At 45.0% G+C, this 24497-nt stretch overlaps 1 protein-coding gene across 6 annotated transcripts in view; it reads right to left on the bottom strand.

Moving 5' to 3' along the window:
• Positions 1-24497, bottom strand: part of RERE (arginine-glutamic acid dipeptide repeats) — a 206126-nt gene that overhangs the window by 101582 nt on the left and 80047 nt on the right. For all 6 annotated transcript variants that reach the window (XM_032709297.1, XM_032709302.1, XM_032709296.1 and 3 more), the window contains exon 3: positions 23992-24062. In XM_032709297.1, the coding sequence (XP_032565188.1) occupies positions 23992-24062 (71 nt within the window). The remainder of the gene's footprint in view (positions 1-23991; positions 24063-24497) is intronic.

The following is a 24497-nucleotide window of genomic DNA, read 5'->3' as shown; positions in this document are numbered from 1 at the left end:
CAACAACGAGCAGCCAAGGGAGAGATCCAAGAAAAGAGAGTAAATTATTATATTTTGGAAAAAAAGCAGAGGACAAAGGTAGCAAATGATGAATGAAAGGCTGCAACTCTGCTAAGAGGGGACAGTTTTGCAGAAGGAATTCTGAGGGTGTACAAATTCCGTGTGAAGGCACATCCTTTACATCTGCACACACTGGGATGATATTCCAGCAAAAAGGAAGGGATCAACACTGAAATGTTTTCACTGTTTCCTTGGCATCACACGGAGCTGGGAGGTCCCAGCTTTTCTGTGAATTAGGCCAAGGCTCTAAAGGAGGTGGTGATGCCATCACCCCACTTCCCTCTCTCTGTTTCTAATTCTATCCTGGAACAGCACAGGGCTTTTAGCAGGGCAGGGATGAGGCCAAGGTCAGCACTTCCAAAGCGTTCAGATACTCTGGAGAGAAGAAATCGCTGGTTGGAAGTGAGGTTTTCCCACTTGCTGCCATAAGGGACCACTCTGCCCTCCTCCCAAAATACCCTTTTTTGCCATTCAGCCAAAGCAAAGAGAAGTTTTTGCTGATTGCCACATCCCCTGGAAGCTTCACTGCCAATGCTCCCCAATATGCACTAAAGAAATGGGATATAGCAGGGGATTACCCAGGAGCTCATCAGGAATATTCACACATGAACACACAGAGGAGGCAGGCAAAACATTTACTGGGTTTGGCAGCATTTTATCACCTCATCACTCAAAAATCCCACAGTTTAAAAAAAAAAAGGATAACATCTACACGCAGGCTGGAGCTTTCTGCCAGCTGAAGGGTTTGAATTTGATGGGAAGATATTTCACTTCCCACTCTGAGTGGGAACCCCTCGGAATGCCTCAGTTGTTCCCCTCCCTGTGCTTTATTCCAGGGGTTTTGCGGTTTCTCTGGCACACACCAAGGAGAACAACAACATTTCCTCCCCTGCAATCAGATTCTCAGCCGGGAGATTGGATTTCGGGAGGCGGGGCTGGATCGAAGGAGTTTTTAGGGAAGTGATGAATGGCCCTGTGCTGCCAAACAGGAGTGGGACTGATGGCTCAGGCTGAGCCTGCAGGGGGGAAACGCTGGCACAGGGCAGGACAAAGCAAAAGGAATTACAGGGGGTTCCTAACACAGAGAACCACACTTCAATAACGTATCTTTTAAAACCAGGGAGAAAACCATGAAGTCAGAATTAGCACCAGAACAGGTGATAAAATCAAAACACAACCAGGCCAAAAGGCGTGAGATGAACACAGACTCTACACTCACTTCAACCCTGAACTTCTGAACACTAAATTCTATTAAATAGTCATCTGAAGGGAATTAGAAATGAGAAGATGGATGAAGATGGCCAGTCTTTAAAGATTATCGGACTCGTGGCTCCACGCTGCTGACTGGCTCTTGGTCATGGAATCGTGGGATGCTGCCCATGGAATAACTCGGTGCCTCCACAGGGAAAGCAAGCAGGGACAAAAATATCATTTACAATGGGATGTGCAACTTTTTAAATCAGTTTTTTTACAGAAAGGTCTCTGGACAAGGCTGCAACCCAAAATATTCTAATGTACTAATAAACTGCTATTTGTGCTCTGCTGGCAGGGGTTGGGGTTGGGCTGTGGGTTGGTTGGGTTGTGGGGTTTAGGGTTTTTTTGTTTGTTTGTTTTTCTGTTTGTTTGTTTTAAGGGGGAGGTGTGATCTCCTTCCTAAACAGCTCTTTTTACCAGGTTTGGTCAGTTTTGTCCAATTAATTTAAAAGCTTCACCCCGAGAAGCATTTTCTGTACCTCCTCTCGAATATGGATGATTTTGTGGGTTTTAACCTGAAGCTTCAATCTCCCTAAAAATATATAAAACGTCTGTCAGTGTCTTCCTTTTCACATTTACATCCTTCACTGCACAGAAATTCCTAGACATGCTATTTTGTCAGCCAACTTTCTAAATATGTATGTCATTTATAAAGCAGACTATACTCAGAGGTGTCAAGGCGCCAACTTCTGTGGCAGACTATTTATTTTAGAGCCATGTGCACACAAAAGAAGTGTCCCCCAGTTCCTGAAGTGTGACTTTTTTTTTTTTTAATTTTTTTTTTTTACACCTTTACATCTGAAAAGCCACAGACAGTCACCTGCCAAATTCAGACTCGCAGAAATTGCAGCCGTGGCAAGTGCTTTTAAATTTCAAAGTGTCTTTCTGTCGGCTCCAAACGATTCCCTGGGCTACAAAAACCACACTCTCCCCTTAAATGAAAATATTGTCTTCTGCTGCAGCACTCACAAAGTGCTCACTTGAGGGTTTTGTTCGTGCTGACATTTCGGGTTTTGTTCCTTTGAAACAACACGAATCAGTTTTGGGTGTTGAACAGGAATGAGATGGAACCTGTAACTGGATTAAAGCCTCCCCAGCTCACAAGCATCTGGTCAACTTCGGTTTAAAATGAGCCCCTGCCTTGGAGGGAGGAAAAAAAATAATCTTGCGGGTTTCTCTTTAAAAAAAATAGGGAATGTTGTGATTTCCACAGCCCCTGTGACAATTCCAAGGTGCCTGTTTCCCTTAGAACAGGCTCCACACAGAATTCCTGCTCATCCCAGCTCGGAGCTCCCGAGGTTCCAACACTCTCCTTCCAGGGTTATGAGTAACCACACTGTGCAAACCACCACAGATGTCCTGCACATTCTCCCAGAGGGATTTAATCAGTGTACTTCACTACTTGCCCTACTTAGATCCATGTTAAATCACAACTAGCTTTGGAAACAATATCCCAAATGCTGGGGATGACAGATGGGCACGCGGGAGTCGGGGAATAGCAGCTCTTGCAGAGACACAAACAGCAAAACAGGAACAAGGAAGAGAACATCTCCCCCTTTCCAACGTGTTTTCCACTAGGAAATTTTTCTATCAGAGAAGAAATAATAATGGGATTCATTCTAAGCTACCAAATTCTCTGTGGTATTTTAATTTACACGTTAAATATTTTAACAGCGTAAAAATAAACATCTTGTGCACAGCAGCAAAGCAGCTCTGGCCCCACAAAGCCAAGGGTTGTGGGGTTTTTTTAACAATATAAATTAACCTCCTCCTTTGGGGCATTGTTTGCCCCCCCCAAAATAAAGATTTCACTTCACACAAACAGTTGCAATGATGCTCAGTGATGTGCCTGACTCCAGTGGTACATTTGATTTGCTCCATCCCTTCCTGGCCCTTCCCTGCCATGGGGAACTGCTTCCAATATTTCTACTCCAACTGCAGAGCTTTTTTTTACACTTAGAATTTTGACATTTACTAATATTCAAAGGAGAGAAAAAGAAAAACAGAGACCACTCAACCAGTGGGGAGGAAAAAAAAAAAAAGCAGCAGGGGGGGACAAATGAAACTATCCGGGTACCAGGAGCTAAAGAGATCCAACAAGGATTATTTCTCTTCCCTCTCCACAACAGCCCATGTAATTTCACATTCTCAGGATATCTTTTTGTAGGCTGCTGGCTAATTAATTAGGAAACCCGATCAGCTGTTTGTAAGCCAGGCAAACCCAGCTTGGAAATACAGAGGTTTATTACTCCAAATGAATGTTATTTTTGCAGCTTGATTATTTAATTCAGCCGCCCGCGTAGCAACACATAATTACTCCTTGCAAACACAGAGGCATTGTCAGCGTTCAGCAAGAAATGAAAAAAAAAAAAAAATGTGAAATGAAAGCAAGGCCGTGGCAACAACGCAGATTAATCCTCCCAAGAGCCCGGGCAGGGCCGCCCCTGTCGCCCTGAACCCACACAAAGGCTGCCCCCTCCAAACCTGCTGGTGTTATCTAATGACTGTTCCATCCACAGGAGCTTTTCTAACAGGAACACCCCGGGGGGCTCAGCTGGTGCCCAGGGCAGGGCACAGAGCAGGGCCCGACTGAGGCAGGAGGGGAAGGCAGGAAATGAGAAGGCTCGGGGAGAATCGACCCGGGGCTTCGCTCGAGTGTGAGCTGAGCTGGGAATGAGCTGCCCGGGGTATCAAATATTGCTGTTTCCAGGGTAAAGGCCCATTTCTGTGATCAGTGCAGGAGAGAGAATAATTTATTGACAAAACAATATCGGATTTTTCTCGCCACGCCTCGCGCTTGACATTTGGTGACTGTTTACGGGGGTTTTTTTCCTGTGTCCTTTTTATTCACAAATAAAAACTCGTTTTGGAATTCACAAAGTCACCCCAGCGGGGCTGGAAATTAATTCAGCCTCGTGTACAAGTAACTCTGAGATGTAAAACATGCCTCACACACACCCACCTTGTCCTAAATCCCAACCTTTCACATTGGGTCCAAAGCACTTGGACACCTCCAGGACACACAGGTCTTTTGCTCAGAGCCACCCTGCTTTGTTGAGAACATTCTTTGCTCTCGGTCTCTGCTGCAGTTTCTACAGCATTGGAAGTAACACTGTTGGCAAACACACCCAAACATCACAGACAGGTTATTTGTAGACTTGTTTCCTACAGAAGGAGAGGGGAAAGTCCCATAACTGTACCTGCAAACCTCAGCCTACGCACGCATAGTGATGCATAAAACAACAATCTGTTTGCCTACGCCTTCAAAACAGTGCAGAACGTGGCCAAAATTAGTTTCACATCACGACACATCACGTGCAAGGTTGTTCAGTGCACTGGCAGGACGTGGCCAGGCAGCCAAACCCTCAGAACCAGCCCCCAAGGCTGGAGCCTTTAGCAGAGCGGTGGGTGAGGCGCGACTCATCCGCATGTTAATTCCGAGTGGCTGCCATATGTTGTCTCCCAGTGTGGGTGGTTTGGCATTAGAGCTGCCAGACTGTCTTAAAAACACAGCCTTCAGATCCCCAGAACTGCACCACCCAAACTTGCCACGCTGCCACCTTCCCCAGCACAAGATGTTCTGGTGGGGCGAGGCAAGAACTCCATGGGCACACACGACAGACAAAGAATAATTCTGGCAGCTGAGAACTGGGCAAAGATCCCTCAGAAACTGCAATAAACAGCACTAAAAGGCTGCCTGAACCTCAGGGAATTCAACAGCAAGATCTGCCTCATCAGGAGTTAGCACTGAATTTCGTTTGCTTCAACTGGATGCACTTCTAAGACAAAGCTCAACCAAATGAGCACATTTTTTACAAAACTCAACCAATCTGGCACTGATGTTACCTCCCAGCTCTTAGTTTTATTTAGTGTCACTCAGGTATCTTCCCTTGAACACGGCCTCATCCAGGTTTTTAAAGGAGAAAAAGAACATCCCTCATTTCAGGTACTGACAACAGAGATGTCTGTGTTTAAAACAAACTGCAGTATTGATTCCATAAACTTTTCAGCTTTACTAGAAACAAAGCTGCTCCCTGTGCCAAAAGAATTAGCAAGTCACCTGGTTTGATTTTCGAGTGAAATCCACCCCAGTACAAAGGCACCCTTAAAATTTCAGTGCAACCCTAAATGACAAAAGATAACTTCATCTTGTTAAAAAAAAAAAAAAGGGGCAGTTATGCTTAAACCCTGACTGGCTTAAAATAAAACTATGATAAGATCTTTCATGAAGGTTATGGGTCATTGCTTCCTAGCTCATTTAATCCCTTTGTGGTATCTTTCTGCTCCGTTTCCCTTCGACGTTCCCGGGATCCCATCTGTGGTTCCCGGTGTCGGTGACGCGGAGCAGAGGCACAAAATCATCCCAGGGGCACAAAATCATCCCAGGGGCACAAAATCATCCCAGAGGCACAAAATCATCCCAGGGGCACAAAATCATTCCAGGGGCACAAAATCATCCCAGGGGCACAAAATCATCCCAGGGGCACAAAATCATCCCAGGGGCACAAAATCATCCCAGAGGTACAAAATCATCCCAGGGGCACAAAATCATCCCAGGGGCACAAAGTCACCCCAGAGGCACAAAGTCATCCCGGGGCACAAAATCATCCCTGAGGTACGAAGTCATCCCAGAGGCACAAAATCATCCCAGGGGCACAAAATCATCCCAGGGGCACAAAATCATCCCAGGGGCACAAAATCATCCCAGGGGCACAAAGTCACCCCAGAGGCACAAAATCATCCCAGGGGCACAAAATCATCCCAGAGGCACAAAATCATCCCTGAGGCACAAAGTCACCCCAGAGGCACAAAATCATCCCAGGGGCACAAAGTCAGTGCCGGGGACGAGCCCCGGGAAGGAGCCTGTTTAACGATGGCTGGCAGGGCTGGGACACAGCCTGTCCACCCATTTCCTCCTCCCCCTGAGAGACACAAAAAGCTTTCCCCAGCTGACTGCTCCCTTCCTGGGGACAATCCCCAGCTGTCTGCAGCCCTGCATCCGGAGCAGATAAACGGGGCTGCGTCTGATGAGATAAAATTGGAGTTGCCTTCACAGATTCCCAAGAGGGAAGCAGAGCACGGATGCACAGCCAGTGGATGCACAGCCAGTGGATGCACAGCCAGTGGATGCACAGCCAGTGGGGTCCATCCTATTTTTATCTCCAAGTTTTCTGGGATTCCTGCTGGTGGTGAAGATCCTTCACAACCCCCGGAGCTGCTGCACCTCTGTGTGTGTGTTACAGCCGGGGGCAAAGCACAGGGGAAGCTGTGGAGGTGACACATCCCTGCTGGGATCCTACAAATATCACAAAGCCCTGCACAGCAGAGACAGGGCTGAGGAGCCACGGACAGGTTGTAATTCAAATCACTGGAAGAAAAAGCAACAAGCAGTATTTTTTGATCCCAGAGTGTTCATGTGTGCTCCCTCTCCCAAATCCATTATGCCTTTCCCACAGAAGGGAATTTGGAGGGACAGGGACCCTCCTCAGCATCCCTGTTGCTGTGCTCACCCCACACAGGGTCCAGCAAACCAGGCATCACGAGCAAACAGTCACCTCCAACTAATGGTACCACAAATGCACTTAACTAATCATCCAATACAGGCTCTGGTAATTAAATTCCATTAAGGTGTTTTTAGCATCATCCCGAAGAAGTGCAACACTGAAATGAAGACACCATTCAGGCCATGCCTGGCATTTGCCATTAAATGTCATTTATGGTATATACAGCTCCAATCTAATTGCTGAGCCCCACCAGCTGCAGTATTTATCACTTCTATTAACACAAGCAGCACCCGGCACTGGGGCTGTTCCAAGCCATCATATACAGTTTAAATAGATTTCTCACCTTTTAAATATCAAGAGGCCACATTTTCTTTACCATCTCACCAAGGGGTTTACCTTTGAACAAAGACATACCGAGAGCTGGAGGATAAAACAATCAGGAGACAGTTTGCTCTGCAAACCCTGCCCAGAGTTTGAACAGTCACAGGGCTGTTAAAATATCGCCTCATGGGCAGGGGAATTTTAGGACAGGCAAAATTAAAGCACCTCTTCAAACAGGCTGGGGTTTGAAATTATAAAAAGGAAAGGAAAAAAAAAATAAATAAAGACTGATTAGCCAGATCCTGTGACTTGGCCATTTCACCACAAAAGCCAATGCTGTTCCCATCAGGAAACAAAGTGTGTTTGGAAAATAAATGCCTGGAAAGTAAACGTTTCCTTGTGCAGCTCCACGGAGGATGTAATTTGCTTATGAAATGGTCAGTTACTTCAATGTTTACATCCTCTAAGAACCTGCACCAAACGTGTGTTATAGAACAAGCCAATGTTTTAAAGCAGGGGAAAAAAAAATCAGCTTTCTACACGTGCTTCATGTGAGGCTGTTCAGGCACTGGCTGATAAACAGGGGCACGACACAGCCTTCATAAAAACACTGCCAGTAATTAGTGTGCAACAACCAGAGCTGCTAATCAAGAAAACAAAGCAGGAATCTTAAAAAAATAATGCCAAGTTGTAGGAGATACAATTGGCTCTTATCCCACATTTCTGATACAGATTGTTGCTGTATGCCCCGGTATCCATAGCTAGAATTAGCAGCACCAGACTTTGTGGTTTTTCTTTGTATTTATATGTAAATCAGCACTAAACAAACATCCCCCACACCGGCTCCACAGGCTGCAATCTCATCTGAACCCGGAGATTGGAAAGATGGGCTCCATTCATCTGGAAATAGCCAGATATTGAAACCACTAAAATCAGAAATAACTACACTGGGAATAAAATGGATCCATTTACCTGCTAGAAAAGAAAAATGCTCAAAGGAAAAGTTGGGAGAGAGAGATACAAAGGAAAAAAACCCCCTTTTCTCAGGCCCTGAAAGCATAAACATCCAGACAACTACGATGATCCACGAGAAAAGGAGATGTGAAACACAGAAATAGAGTTTTTAGACATATAGTACAGACCATGTGCACTCTGGAATGAAAGGGAACACAGCCAGCCAAGCTAACATACAGTTTCTAAGGCTAATCGTTTGTCTTGGGCAATATAATTGTCACAGCATTACAGCTCTAACAAATGAAGCCACTAATAGCTCCCATTTTAAAAAGTCAAGGTGTTAATTCAGTCAGGGATCCAGCAGCAGAATAACTTTGAGACCAACCAGTAGTTCCATAAACCATTCAGTCCTCATGTAGAACTCAAATTAATTTACTTTATTACTGGAGGCATTGGATGGAACCCATTTTTTTTTTGCCCAATTCAAAGGCTCCTGCCTCCGAAATCCTCCTGTAATGTTAATGAAGGGTTTTGCCTTTCCCCTTGTTCTGGGCACAGGGGTTGCTACCAAGCACATCATCACAGCCAGTTCTTCCAGAGACTTATTGAAAACAGGAGAATTCTGTGTGCAATCATTACCCAGAAATGCAGAAGCTGGCAGAGTACCTTCCAACAAAAAAAAAAAAAAAATAAATTACTAAAAGTTATTCAGGAAATTTGTATAAAACTTGGTTTGCCTGGTTTAGAGGGAGCTCATGATTCCGATTAGCTTCCTCCTAACAAATGCCAGCTTCTCAGCAGGAGTCAGGAGATTGTTTTTAACATCTCCATGAACTCAGTCCTTCAAACTGCTGAGCAGGAGGAGTCTCTTTGGGGAAAAATTAAAGTGTTAGAGATTATGTAATAAAATCAGGAGCTCTCCCTCTCTTTGACACTCGTGTTAAAGGCAGAAGCCTGTTTAAAGCAGTGTTGGAGCACATATTTGAGAAGCCTGTGCAATTGTCTTCAGTTCTGGCTGTAACATCTCTCTGGGAACCTGACCTCAAAGGCCTGGAGCTCACTGAGTGTTCAGTACCTTAGCAAAGTGAAATAAAATCAAATATTCATGCACTGGCACAAGCAACACTGACAAATCCAAACCCATTTCCCAGCGCTTGAACTACTGCAAACTACAGCACTTGTCCTACAAGTGCTTTCCAATGAGTGCAGCAATAAATTAATCTGTAATATAATGCAATATTAGCTCATATTTAAATATTTACTGGGCAGTTAATGCCTTTCAAAGGCAGGAATGCCCTAGATATGCTCCCAGCTGTTTATTTTCCTGGCCTGATAATTAGTAACAAACAGCCCAGGGGTTTAATCACCCCCTCCACGTTCAGCATCAATATTAAACACCAAGGACAGGGACCCATCAGGCCTCTCTGGCACCAGGAACAGCCAACCCATGGGAATGGAGCATGTTCCAGGGGGATGGAGCATGTTCCAGGGGGATGGAGCATGTTCCAGGGGGATGGAGCCTGTTCCAGAGGGATGGAGCCTGTTCCAGGGGGATGGAGCCTGTTCCAGGGGGATGGGGCCTGTTCCAGGGGGATGGAGCATGTTCCAGGGGGATGGAGCCTGTTCCAGAGGGATGGAGCCTGTTCCAGGGGGATGGAGCCTGTTCCAGGGGGATGGGGCCTGTTCCAGGGGGATGGAGCATGTTCCAGGGGGATGGAGCCTGTTCCAGGGGGATGGAGCCTGTTCCAGGGGGAGGGAGCATGTTCCAGGGGGATGGAGCCTGTTCCAGGGGGAGGGAGCATGTTCCAGGGGGATGGACCATGTTCCAGGGACGTGCCCTTCCCAAAGGCCGGGGAGGATGATGGAGAGCAGGGATTGCAGCACAGGTTACACCGAACCCCGCAGAGACCACGACAGCTGCACCCCCAGATAAAGGGTTATGGTGATATTTCACCACTTTGTGGGAATTTTGCACTTTGGAGAGTGAAGTTTTTAGCTTAAAAGGTCCAAACTACCTCAAAATCCCAACATTTACATTGGATGAATTGAGGGCGTGGGAAATCCCACTGAAGGGTCCCAGAAATCAGGATACAATTTCCAGGTATTTCCTTACAAACCTGCCCCAGCTGAGGCAGGGAAACACTGAATCACAGTCCCTGCAGGTGACCACCATCATCATCATCATCCTGGATCAAGAATTCCTGGGTTTAGGAATTATTTTGTAATATCAGTATGTGAACCATCACAGCACATCAGAATGGGAACACCAACAGCAAACAGCAGCTTCCTTTTTGGAAAGCATTGTTTCCCAATCTTTTTTGGCAACAGACATTCCAAAAAGCATCCAAGGGAACACCTGCCTGCAGATCCCTTGCCATCCATTGCAGCACTGTCTGATATTCCACATTCTGCAGCTTGTGCCTGGCAGGGTCCTGGGGTTCACACATATCAAAGCAGCCAATTGCCTTTTCTTTTTTTTTTTGCCTTTTTCTCTTTTTTTTTTTAAAAAAAAAAAAAAGTGAAGAATATGAAAGCACAGACTGAAGCTGGTCCTTGTTAGCAGACCCATTTTCATCTCTTTAAACTCAAAGAGAGCAATTCCCTTGAAAACTGTCACAGCATTTTCCCAATCCATAAAGAGGAAGTTCAACAGCCTCAGGTCACTAATCACGACGACGGGAGATCCAGAGCATAAATTATGTCTTCCCATTTCACAGCAGCGAAACACAGATAGCCTTTTATCTTCCTTATTTGATTCTTTCTATAAACTGAATGTTTTAGGCATGTTTGTAGCCTAAAAAGGATGTTTTACAAATAAAAGGGAAGCACTTTGTGCAGCCTTCCTGACAGGAGGTGGATTAAGAGCACAGACAGGTGGATGGACAGGAATTGCTTTACACAGCAACAGAACCTGGGTGTTTTCTCAAAGGAAAAACTTCAAATGAAGTTTAAGGGTTTGCTTAGAACAAGTCTGTTGGTTTTAATAATTCTGCATTGCTTTTAACCTTAAAATGTGCCAACAAACAACTGAAGGGAATAAGATTTTAAACCCCCCCAGAAGTTCTGCTTAGAAAGCAGAGCAGGACGCTTACACGCTCCTAATTTAATTAAAGTTATTTTCCTTTTAAATACCCTCTAATGGCCCAAAACGAACTCAGGCTGATTTAAAATCAATCACTTTAATCAAAATTACAAGTTCAAATTCTCCATGGACTAGTGTTCAGTGACTACAGTGTCAAAAATGCACATCCATCACATCCTGACGTTTTCCTCGCTCCGAGTCCCAGTCAGGGACCAGCACAGGTTCTCTCCTTTACACAGAGGTGACTCTGAGGCTCTGCCAGCCCCCAGCCCTGCTCTCTGAACAGCCCTGCCTGCCTTCTGCAGGGAAGAAAACAGCATTTGCAGGAGCTCTGAAGCTCTATTAGCCGGTCACAAGGTGGAGCTGACTTGAAGCGTTTTCCTAAGTGGCTCCATCAGTCCCTGCTGTACAAAAGGGGAGATGTTGCCTTTCCTGCCACTCAAGCTCAGAACACATCCCAGCTATTCAAAGAGCATCCACACTATTTTCCCTTCCACATGCCAGCCTTTCTGTACCTCTCCCCAGCAGAACACACACCCTTCCCAGCGTTTTTTAACCTACACAAAAATCAACCCCTCCCGACGTGCAGTGGTGCACAAACCTCAAATTTACTGGACAGGCCAAATAATCCCTTGTCTTGCAGAACACAACTGCTCTACACAACACTCACACAGCAAGAGCAGGGGTAGGGCAGGGAAAAAACACCCACAGGGATAACAGGGAAACCTTCCATTCCAGAACATCCACCCCTTGCCCAATGTCTGTCACTTCACCAACACTCCCAAGGGGGTGGGATTGTTGGGGTGTCCTGTGCAGGACTGGAGGATCCTTGTGGGTCCCTCCCAACTCTGGATATCCTGGCATGGTGTAGTAAAGAGGAACAGTGGCTGATCCTTCTGGACAGCCAGTCCCTGCCTGCTGGAGCAGCAGCACACCAGAGGGGCAAGAACCACGGGCAGCTGCCTGTAACACAGGGGGTGTGCCAACAGCCTGGCATGGCCCCAGCTCCTGAAACCTTAAGGAAACTAGGAAAAATGGGAAGAGAGAGTCCAGCCAACTGCACACGGGGCAGGAAAGGAGGATCACAGATTTCTGACTACACTCACATGCCCACAGAGATGCAGGTGGAGATGTTTCTGTACCAAGGCTGCCAACACTGCAAACAATTGTTGTCCCACCTTCAGCCACACGCTGCTGTTGTAGAGATCTCACCCCACACACTTCAGGCAGGGAGTCTCAGGAATGTTTTCCAGAGGGTACCACGCTACAGCTCAACTGCCCTTCCTCCAGTGCAGCTGGAACAGCCAAAGGTGCCTGGTTTCCATATTATGCATCACTCTTTTCTGCCCAGGTTTTAGTTTGCAGCATCCTGACAGGACTCACAAGCTCAGCAAAGATGCTGAATTGTCCTCCACTGTGGTTGTTGTGACAGTTCACAGCTGGAAAAACCCCAAAACCGGCTCCCCCCCGGAGCTCAGGGACAGCACAGGGATCATTTTGGGGGATGTTTGTTGGGTCCTGCACCTCCAGGTGCTGCACTGAGCATTTGATACCCACAGGAGCATCAGCACTACCTCGTGGAGCAATTCCAAGGCCAGCAGTGAGGCTGCAGCAATGCTGAGGGACGGGACACACACGAAAATTCAGTGACCAGGGTGACATTTCACATTCCTTCAGGAAACCATTTTGAGAGTGGGAAAACAAATTTCTTTAATGAATTATCTTCGCCAGCTCACGAAGCATTAAGAGGGTGCCTTTGGAGGCTCAGCAGAGACACGAGAAATCTGACAGTGCTCAAGTACCCCCAAATGACCAGAGAGAAAATTTCAACTTCAATAATCCTAAAGGTCAGGAGCATTATTAAACATGACAGATGCCCTCACGATTCAACACTAGAGGACATGGCTAAATTTATTCTAACTCCATTTTCCCTTGCTACATAAAACCGCAGCTAATGTACAATTTGATACTTTTTCTTCTAAAAGCCAGAAATAACAATTTTTTTTTCCCCTCCCCTCCGTATTTTCAAGCTGGCGTGTAATGATTTATTTAGCAGTCAATTATCTCAGCAGCAGGTGCAGTAAACAGGTTTACTTCAGGTAAAGGAGGAGGAAACAAGACAGAAAGAAATGGAAAAAAAAAGAAAAAAAAAAGGTAAAAGGTGGTGAAGACTGCTGCTGTGACAAAGGGCCTAAGGAAGTGGAAATATGGGCAAGTTAAATATACAGGGGGGTGTTATTGAACCCTGTGCTTCCTGTATCTGCAATCAATCCACTGCTAATAAAGGTGTCCTTATCTACAGCTTTATAAGCCACACATCCCTCCTGCTAACCCAGCGTGGGAAACTGGGGAGTGTAACTGGGGGTTACACTCCACAACTGGTATATTCTTGTTTTTCCCTGTTTGCTCAACATCTGCCTTCCCCCTCAGCTCCCAGTCGAGCAGGGGGCGGGTGCTGTGCTGATGAAATTTATCCCAGTTGTGCTTCCTGCTTTCCTCCTGCTAAAACCAGGGAAAACAACACAATGGCAATTCTGCAGAGCCAGTGTGGGACTTCACAGCCAGCCCTATTTCTGTCCTGCTGCACTTCTCAAAAAACTCCCTTTGCCTTTTTATACAGAAGTTTGGCCCTCAAAATAAACCAGCTTTGCAGTGAATGGGAGCAGTTCTGTGATGTGAGCTGAGCTGACAGGGATGGTCAGCTTGGATTAAAGGCCTGTCTGCCACAGCCTTGGACACCAGGGATGCTCCAGCAGCTCCTGCTGGAGCCAGGGAAGGAGCTCCAGAGTCTTTTCCTGGGGGTGAATCCTCAACAGCCTCCAGCCAGGCCTTTGATTTTCACGTGGCAACAAGCCAGCGATGAAAATTCTGATTGCTGGGCCTCTGAATTGCCAAGTGGGGCAAAAACAAAGAGGGGAATCACATCAGGAAAGGAAAAAAGGAAAGAAGGGGGAAAGGAGAGGGGGGAAAGGAGAAGGGGGAAAGGAGAAGGGGGAAAGGAGAAGGGGGAAAGGAGAAGGGGGAAAGGAGAAGGGGGAAAGGAGAAGGGGGAAAGGAGAAGGGGGAAAGGAGAAGGGGGAAAGGAGAAGGGGGAAAGGAGAAGGGGGAAAGGAGAAGGGGGAAAGGAGAAGGGGGAAAGGAGAAGGGGGAAAGGAGAAGGGGGAAAGAGAAAGGGGGAAAGAGAAAGGGGGAAAGAGAAAGGGGGAAAGAGGGGAAACAGAGTACCAAAACCTCCAAAACAAAAACCCAGTGGGTTATTCTGTGGGGTGGTTTTTGTTTGTTTGTATTTTTGTTTGTTTGTGGGAGGTTTGTTTGTATTTCTTTGTACCCTAAGTTCTAAGGTCTGGATTCCAACTGCAAACATCCAGGCCATATGGAAGGAAATGGAGGGAGAGCTGGCTTTGAGCCCTCAAAAACACACCATATAGTCTTAACTTCCAGCTGTTTAATCCTCCTTCTGAACAATGCTCCCATCTCTTTTAACCCTCCACACATGAACACTCTCTCTCCCTCTCCCAAAAGACAATGATGGAACTTGTGACATAACATTGCAGCTCTGTAGACATCAAGTGAGGTGCATTGGTGCATTACACTGTCAAAGCCACTCAAAAAAACCCAAACATGAATCCAAACAAGTCACAAAAATGCTGAACATTCTTCAATTGACAAGATAATGACACTGATGGAATCACAGATCTTTGCCAGCATCAGCCAGCTCTGAATGCAGTGTCTCCACACAGCCCTGAGCACCTTGGGAATGCAAAATATGCTGGTTTAGCTGCCTCACAATGGATGGTTTCTGCTCCTGCCTCCACAAGATATACCACCAAATAAAAAGAACGGTGCTCTGTTTTTCAAGCGAGTCCAGTGCAACTCCAATCCCCATAAATCCCCAGAGCAGCCTCGTGCCTGTTCCTTCAGTGCTGAACTCACCTGAGAGCCGTGGCAAATGCCCTGCTAATTTAACACACTGAGAGCAGCAAATCAACTCAGCCCTTAAAGAACAGTCCGTTAGACCAAAAATAATTTGTTTTTACACGTATGTGACAGGGCCAGACCTCACTGTGAGCCACAGCTTAATATCCGTGTGAGGATTCCAAGGGGCATCAATGGAAACCAAAGGAAATGGTAAAAAAGGCAGGGAATTATCAAACTGGATTCATGTGCATCTGGAATGATTTTCATACAAAATGCCCAGCAAATCTCTCTGCGCCGCTGACAAATCACCAGCTGAGGTAAATCCCAGATAATGAAACATTGTAAGGAAGGCTCTATTTAATAATTTAGCCCCTGTCAAGGAGTTTGTATTGATTCTTGTTTTCAGCACTGGGAGAGAATGTTATCTGCAGCCTTACGGCTCAGTGACAGCATCAGTGAATTTAATCACTGTGCAGCTCCTGCCATGCAATCCTTAAACTGTCACCTCTGATTCTTCATCATTCCCTGCCACTTCCTTCAAAGCCCCTGGACCCACACTTCCATACTAATCTCCCGCCCCACACGTGCCCCACTGTAATCACAGCAGCCTTTCAATCTGCTTCACATTAGACATAAAAGCCAATCTCATTTGCAGGCTAAATTTTTGATTTTAAATAATTCAGTGCTCCTTCAAACGTCTCATTCGTCTGGCTCTTATTAGCCAGTCTGTTCCATCCCTTGAACAGCAAAATGAGCTGTGCTGAGGCAGGGCTGAGCACTTCCAGAATCATGGAATCACAGAATGGTTTGGGTTGGAAGGGACCTTAAAGGCCATCCTGTGCCACCTTCCACCAGACCAGGTCGCTCCAAGCCCTGTCCAACCTGGCCTTTAAAAGGTTTAGCAAAGATTTGGAGGAGAAAAAAAAAAACAAACCAACCAAACAAAACAACTTTCTGCCTTTTCTTGACTGTAGAAGGAGAAATGAATCTGGAGAAGCAAAAAAATCTATATTAATCAGCATTTTTTCCACCCCAAAAAGGAAAGGTCACGCTGCCTGCCTCGGAACTGGCCAGGAAAAATTTGCCACAAATTAATTCAGCTGCAGTTCAGCAACAGAACATCAATTCATCTGCAAACAGAATGAGGCTTTTAAATACATAAATGCTTGTGGCTACAGAAACCTCACCCAGATATTTGCATTCAAAACCAGGAGCTCCTGTAAGAGCGGGGAGAATAACAGATGTAAATTTAACATGTTTGCTGAAATGCAAGGCCTGATGCAGGGGGAATGCAAAGGACAGGAAGCAGATACTGCATAATTTAGAAAAACAAATTTCTTTTCATTTTTTTTTCCCCCCTCCCCTCCTTTATTCCAGGTGAGATGCACTCCTTGCCATTTCCTAATCCTTTGGATGGGAGTGAAATGATCCCCCAGGCCCACCCAGACAAGGTCACCGTACACAGATTTTCTATTACAGGGCACTGGCGGCGTTTCACAACTGTCTTTTTATGCACTTCTGCCTTTCCATCCAGACTATAAATTGTTACAAGGCCCTGGGGCAATCCAGCTGTGCACTCCATTCAAATCAGGCTTCAAGGAGAAAGCTCCACAGCCGAGATGCTCCAGTCAAATAAACACAGGGCAGCGGCATCACAATGAATAATGTTTGCTTTTGTGCAGGCAAATTCAGCGTTTTCCTGCCTTCAAAAGTTCCTCTCTGATGCTCAGATTCAAAAAAGTGTGGCCATTAGCATTTTAAATGTGACAGCAAATTAAGGGAGGATATGAGAAAGCAGAAGTGTGGCTGCTGAAAAATCCATCTGCTGGTCGGGCTCTGGGTCTCTCTGGAAAACAGGAAAACCTTCAAAAAGACAGTTTGGACTTAATTTATCCAAGATGGAAATTCATCCCAAGAAAGGTTGAAATGTCAGGATTAAGAGGATGGATTTGCAGGACCTGGTTTATTCGTATAAATTAGCTCATCCCATGGTCAGAGTCATCCTGTTCCCAGAGCTGTCAGTGGTTTTATCGTTCCAGTTTTCTTTGCTTCTCCCTTCACCTCTCCTTGTTATCCCAGAGAAAATGCATATAAACTTCCAGGATGAGTTGTTCCCCATTCCCTTTCATTTTGGATGGGTTTGTTTTCCCCTTTCAGCTTAGAAGTTAAGCTGGAAGTGCTTTGGTTTCAGTCCATTAATCAGCACTTCACACTCACACTGTAATGTTTTCAAACCTCCCCTTCCTCCCTCCTTGGGATGGAAGTTCAGGCTTAGGCAAGTTCCACACTTGTGCTTTGTTTCTTTTTCCCCAAACACTAATATTCAGTCATCTTATTTTACTTTATGATCTCTGCATACAGATAAACCCATTTCCAGCAGCCCTGGCTCTGTACCACTTTTGATATTTAAATGGAGACGTGTAATCAAAGCTGGATACGCAGGGGTTTAGATGCACTACATAATTAATATATTCCTATCTGAAATGCAATTACTGCTGTTGCATCATATATTTAAGCCAGCAGCTGGCTATTTAAGGTGAGGAGAAGAGTTTTATTGGAATATTATCATTAACAGCACTTCACCAAGGCAGTGTTTGGCTGGTGACAGATCCCTGTCCCCAACAGCAGGTTCATAGGTTTCCATGTTAAATTAAATATATCCTGAAGAATTCCTCAAACACCTCCCCTGTGCCTCTCTGGTGGGGCCACTGAGCACAAATGGCAAATTATCTGAGCTGCTTTTCCCTCCATGCCCCCAATATCCCAGCCTGGCTGATTCCCTGCCTCCTGCTTCCCAGGTTGCCCTTCCCTTCCAGGTCAGTGGGGTCCAAAGCAAAGGAGCATCAGAACCACCCCAGTGACCACTGGGCACACATTTGAACTGAATTGCTGCATGTTAATTGGGTTTTTCCTCATCCAAGTCAGTCAGCTCAGTTTTAATCATATATTTTCATCATCTGGAAGTAACCACAATCATCATTTTAATTAAGATAAAGAGAATGGACTGAGTTTTAGGACTTGTTAACCATTAACAAAGAGATAAAGGGAAACTTCAGTGTTTATAACACACTGATTGTAATGCAAAGAATCTGTCAAGGCTTCAACTACAAAAGAAAACCATTAAATACTACTGTTTAATAAAAAAACCCCCTTATAGCTATGAAACAATATCCTCAGAGCGAAGGGAATAAAAATCTGTTTCTTCAAGTGGCTTGATCCAAAAAGAAATGCAGTGAAACCTTCCAGTTTCAAAACATGACATTCTTCAATTAAAAAAGAAAGGGGGGGGGGGGGAAAAGGACTTGTTTTCTTTTTTGGAGGGTGGGGGGTGGAATGAGGCAGCACAAAGTGCTGGTGTGTGAGTGATAAAACACGACTGGCTGAGCAGATCCTTTGCTATTTCCTCCAGAAATTCCAGATACATTTCTCCTGCCAGAAACTCTGGAGATCAAAGTGATTTTGGCCAGGTTTGATTTATTCTCAGCAAGAGCTCAGAACTGCAATTCAGAGCCCACAATAACAGGATAAATAACCAGAGCCAGGCTCTGCACTGAAGGAATGAGGGGAGATAGGATCAATCCTGGAAAAATTAGCATTGGGGGGGGGGGGGGGAGTGAAGCAGCATTTGATTCCCTGGTAGTTATTTCAGGATTATTGCAGTTCAGAGCTGTAGGTCTGCAGACAATTCCCCCCTGTTCACTCCCTCTCCACTGCCAACCCAAACATGACTCAGTCATCGCTCCTCTGCCGGGTCTGCTTTGATCTGGGGATTTGTAGCACCAAAGAGTATTTAAGGAATACTTCAGGAAGCCTGGAGATTTTTATTATTTTTTTTTTTTTAAGATGTTTTGACTCGTGCCAAATGACAATGAACAAAAAAAGTATGCTTCCCTGACTTCCTGATGACTAGGAAAATTTGCATTTCTGGCAGGCGGCGGGTCTGCCGTGGGAACGGCTGCACTGTTAAAAATGCACTGGTTTTATTGCAGAAGGAAGGGGAAAAGCAGCAGATTGACAGCCAGGAGACAACTCTTGATGCAAACAAGCTGAACATTTTCTCTCAGGAAAAAAAAAACCAAAAACAACAAAAAAAAAAACCCCAACAAAACCCAACAATCAGAGAAACTTATGTTTTTTTAATGCAGCGAAGCATTAACTGCTTTCATTTTATTGACTCGCCCGTGTAATTTAAATCCCGACGCTGTGAGATTGTTCTGGAACAAAAAACTCCACAGTAAGCAAACCCTGAACCACATGTTAATGATCCCAGTCCTGCTCCTCCATGGAACACCATTTTCCTCATTCTTACGTTTGCTCAGCAATGTCAAGGAAGTATTAAAGGCACATTCCTGTGCCCTCTTACAGCCTTTATCCACATGTTCCAACTTTCCAGTTATATTTTGCTGTTTCTTCTTTCTGGAAACAATATTTTTAAAGTGACTGACACTGTAAGCTGGATAACACGGGCTGAAATTAGGGAAAGAAGTGCTTCCTGAGGGAAAAACAAGGGCAGAAAAGTTGCTCTAAAGCTACTCATGACCTTGTATAATCCAGATTTACAGGAGACCACCTGAACCCAACCAGTCCTTCAGCTGCCCCAGAGAGGAGGGAGAACACATCCTACAACACAACTGAGAGCAAATATTGAGTGCCAGCAATGAGAGGAACTGAGAACCAACAAAAACACAGAAGGCAATAAAGCAAGTACAGATTTAAACATTGCTTCACCACAGTTTGTTCCTAATCAAAGTCCTTAAGAATAATCTGGCCTTGAATCCTGAAAGAGGATAGTATTAATCCAGAGAAAATGAATTAGCACTAAAGAGAGATTAATAAAATGTTCTGGGACACAGACAGCACAGACTCCAATCAGCAGGGAAGGAATAATCTAGGAACTTCCTGGTTGCTTTTTTTTTTTTTAAATACAGACAAATAGCTCATACTCTTCTGACAGGTTGTGGCAATTTCACTTTTAAAATGTATCAATAATTCAAAACCTGTGAAGTGAAGCAAACAAAGAAAAGGCATTTATGGTACATTACACCTTTTCACGTGACCTGCCACCCCAACGTTTGCCATAAGGGGAAGAAAAAGAAGTTCTGCTTCCAAGGGTCAACATTCACAAACATTTCAGTATTTGAGGGTGAAAATAAACCAGTGGATTTCCCAAGAACACAGTCCTCAATGTTCTGCAGGATTCTAAAAAAAAATTAAACCATCACAACTCACAAAACAGCACGAGAGCTACTGAACCGTTATTCTGTATTTTTACACCTTTGATACATCACTTCCCCTGAGGGAACACCTGAGGCACTGGAGAAGAACAGGTACCCCCAGTGATCCAGCCTGGACAGCAGAGCATCCCCTTGTTTTTCCAGTGAGAAGAAACACAAAGGTGCAGCAACCCCACCCTGCCCAGGGCAGGACAGCACAACCCTCCAGTGCCAAGAAAACTGATGTTCACTCCAAGCCCCACTCATCCTTTTTCCTCTGGAGAACGTCCCTGCTCTAGTGCCATGTCGTTTTTATTTAAGCAACCTGTCTCTGGAGGCAGCTGGGAAAAAAATGATCCTTGTCTCAGCAAGACAGGATTCACAGGAATCACTCTCCATCACCATCTTTCAGTTCTTTCCCACCAGTTTCCTGCTGTTTCCCTTCCACACCAATGGGTCACCCAACCAGGACAGCAGAGTTCTGGGAGGCTCCCTCAGGTGGGAAAACTGTGCTTTTTCCAAGAGGTTTTTCCTAATTCCCATGGCAGAGCAGTTCTCTCGGTGCTGGTGTTCCCAGAAAACACCTGAGACTCCCAACATTGTTCTTGGAGGTGATTTTGGAGCTGTTGTTAATCCTGCAGTGAAAGCTGAGTTATGGAAGTTCTGAAGCAACAGCAGAGCAGAAAGGACTCGACAGTTGAAGTGCCCTTTGTGCTGACAGCTTCCCTAAGACACAACACAGCAATCATGATTTCCTCCTCAACTGCACTTCTATGAATCCCTGAAAGCCTGAAGGAATGTGGGACCACAAGAACAGTACAGACAGAGGAGGTGAATGTTATCCAGGACAGCTCCCAACACAGTTCAGGTGGATTGATCAGATAATTTCACAGCTTCTCACACGGCCAACCTGAAGGCATCACTTGTTCTTTGGACTCAAAGAGACAGACCCAGAAAGCTGGATGTGCTCCTCCAGCTGCCCTCAGTGCTCAGGAACCACATCTGCTGCTCCTGCTGCCCTGTCCTAAAGCAACAACTGATACCTGTCCTAAAGCAACAACTGATACCTGCCCTAAAGCAACAACTGATACCTGCCCTAAAGCAACAACTGATACCTGCCCTAAAGCAACAACTGATACCTGCCCTAAAGCAACAACTGATACCTGCCCTAAACCAACAACTAATACCTGCCCTAAACCAACAACTAATACCTGTCCTAAACCAACAACTAATACAACTCAGAGGGAAAAGCCAAGCTCTGGAACACAGGCACAACACAGGATGGCAACAGAGACAGATTAAAGAGAAATTAGGAGTCAGTGAAGTTTCCTCATGAGGATTTTAGGGCTGTTGGTGAAGTGGAATTGTTCTCCAGGAAAGGAAAAGAGCTACTCCTCTAATATAATTTTTAATAGAACTGATTCATCTTAATGTCAAGAGAAACTTGTGACAGAAGGATAAACTAATGCATCCAAACACAGCACTGCACCTGCCAGAACTGCTGCAACTGCCAAGAGCAGGTAAAGAAGAACAATTCCTGCTTTCTCCAAGGCACAGGGTTGAAACACTGAAACACAACTGCTCTGCAATTATTTTTATCATCTGCTTCTGGAGCTGTGTGACTGCACCAGGTTATCAGGAGTCTGGAACACTCAGCTGGAAGAAACTGCCAAACTTCACAGAACCTGTTCTTAGTTCTGGAATAAAATCACGTCTAATTATTATTATTTAAGATATTCCCATGAAAAGCAAGTTAAACCTCAGTTTACTTCAAGAATGGAGCTGAATGGTACTCCAGTCTCATCCCCAAAATCATCCTCAGGACCTTTTACCCTGCAGGACAGCACACAAGTGCATCAGGTTGCGCCATTTCTCACTGACTGCTCTTTTTATTTTTAATTTTTTTACATCTTTTGGTTCTAAAACACCACCCTCAACTGCTGCACCTGAGCAGCACCCAGAACCACAGAGAGCACAGGCTCAGGCTCAAACACTCAGCCAAAAACTTTTATTTTCTGACAACCAGCACAATAATGTATTTAATTAGCAGGCGACATTTCAAAGCTGTTGACTTTAACTTCTCTGCTTCACTTGACATATTTAGCTGAAGGCAAAACAAGACTGTTTTCCTGTTGGTATCTCACACTGAAAGAGAAATCAAGTGTCCTTTGCACTGTACATCTTTCCTTTTCCCCCAACAGTAAAATCAAGAGTCACATAAGCATTGGAGCTTCATTTTTTGCTGCTTTTATCAGCATCAAGAGCTTTTTGGTTTTGTCATTTTTATGCATTATGGCAGTAAGAGGAAAAAAAAAACTAACAGAGAAATTAAAGAACTCTGAGCAAGCAAAAATAAACATAAAACAGAGACACTATTTCCATGTCAAATATTATTCAAAACTGCCAGCAAACCTCACGCCAAGTTGAAAACACGAGTAAAGAGAAACCACTCCAAAAAAAATGTAAAGGTACTGCAACACAGTGCAATGCACTTCCCACAGTTCTGCAAACAGCTTCAACTTGTGGGACAAGCCCAGTGCTGACAAGAGAAGCTTCAGCTTTTGTTGTAAATATCCTGAACAATTAATGCAACTCAGCAGGAACTCATTGCCCAGAATGGCAACTCTCCCCCTGGAATTCCAGGGAGACACCAAAGTATCTGATGTGCAGGACTGGGACAAGTTCTCCCACTGGCAGAACCTGGGAACTACAAATCCAACAGCTCCAGAATCCAACAAATCCAACAAGTCCAGAAACAAAGGGGGAGGGAAGAGAGAACAAACCAAACCACTGCCACGGACACCAACTCTGAGCAAAGTTCTCCTTCACTGTGGTCTCACGGAATAAACTTGGAAAAGCTTGGAAGAAAGGAAGATACAGCTCAGAGCAACAGATCCTGGGTGATCTGTGTCTGCAGACAATGCACTGGTAAGAAGGACAGTTTATTATTTATTCAGAACTTGAATAAAGCACCAACAAGCAGCACAAGGAGGGGCAGGAACAGCTCCCTTTTCAAAGATCCTGCTCGCAAAGCTCTGCAAAGTCCAACCCCAGCCCTGGGCTGTGACCAGGCAGCAGCTCCTGCCCTGCACTGGGTGCTTTTCTGTGCAGCTCCAGCAGGTGAAAAGGAACACACTGAACCTTTCAGATGTGCAAATTCAGACACAAAGGGGCAAACCACAACTCTGATCTGTTCTCAGGCAGGTCCTTGACTTTGCAGGTTTAAAGAATAAAGTGCTAAAGTGTTCTTGGATGTTATTTTGTATTTTTCCCCAATCCAACTGGTCACCAGGTCTGGTCTCCCAGTGAGTCCAGGGGCAGCTGAGATGAAGAATTCCCAGTCTCACAGTTGAGCTACAGGAAGCCAGAGGGAGAGGCACAGCCAACCTTAACTTCCCAGGAAAAAAAATTTAACTTACTGAGCCACAGTTTCCCCCAAAACACTCAGCTCAGAGTTAATGCTTCTGCTAAGCTAAAAATGGCACAGAGCAGAGTTTGAGCTGCACAGTTAAACTGAGCCTAAACCAAAGGCAGGTCGCTGTCCTAAGAGCACAACAGCTCCTGTTCCAGAAGGGAAAGGTTTACTCAGGAGGAGCTGCAGGAAGAGATACAGGCTGAGAAATATCAGCACCTCACTGGTGAGCAGGGCAGGGTTAAAAAAGGAGATGTGAAAATGTTTCCTTACCAGTTTGAAGTCTTGAATGCTGCAGATGAAATAGGGGGTGTTGGGCCGGCGGCTCTCGATGTAAACGCAATCTTTAAAGAAACAAGATTTTAAAAATAAGGGGAATTAACTTCTGTACCTCCAAGAAAGAACATAAAAACAGGATAAAACTGAAACACAGCCCAAGCTTTGAAAGAGCCACCATTCCATTTGCATGAACGTGTAATTTATTCCGAGCGCGGTCTAAGAATAGAAACTATTTATGATGATAAATAAGGGAATTAACTGCATAAAAATTAACTTTGATTTGAATAGACATTTTGCTGGGGAAAAAAAAAAAAAAACAGCAAACCAAAAAGAAAGTCATTGAAAGCCCACTCTGGATTGAGTTAATAACAACGACCAGGTCACAGCCTATGAACCAGATCAAAATAAGAGAGGGAACTAATCAGATCTGGTGTGGTCAGTCTGCCATTAAAAACCCAGCACTAACATATTTTCTCTTCTAATTGTGAAGAAAACCAAGG

This window comes from Chiroxiphia lanceolata, chromosome 22, assembly GCF_009829145.1.
Source record: "Chiroxiphia lanceolata isolate bChiLan1 chromosome 22, bChiLan1.pri, whole genome shotgun sequence".
Lineage (NCBI taxonomy): Eukaryota > Metazoa > Chordata > Aves > Passeriformes > Pipridae > Chiroxiphia > Chiroxiphia lanceolata.
The sequence above is the reverse complement of the archived record's forward strand: the minus strand, read 5'-3'. Positions and strand labels throughout refer to the sequence as shown.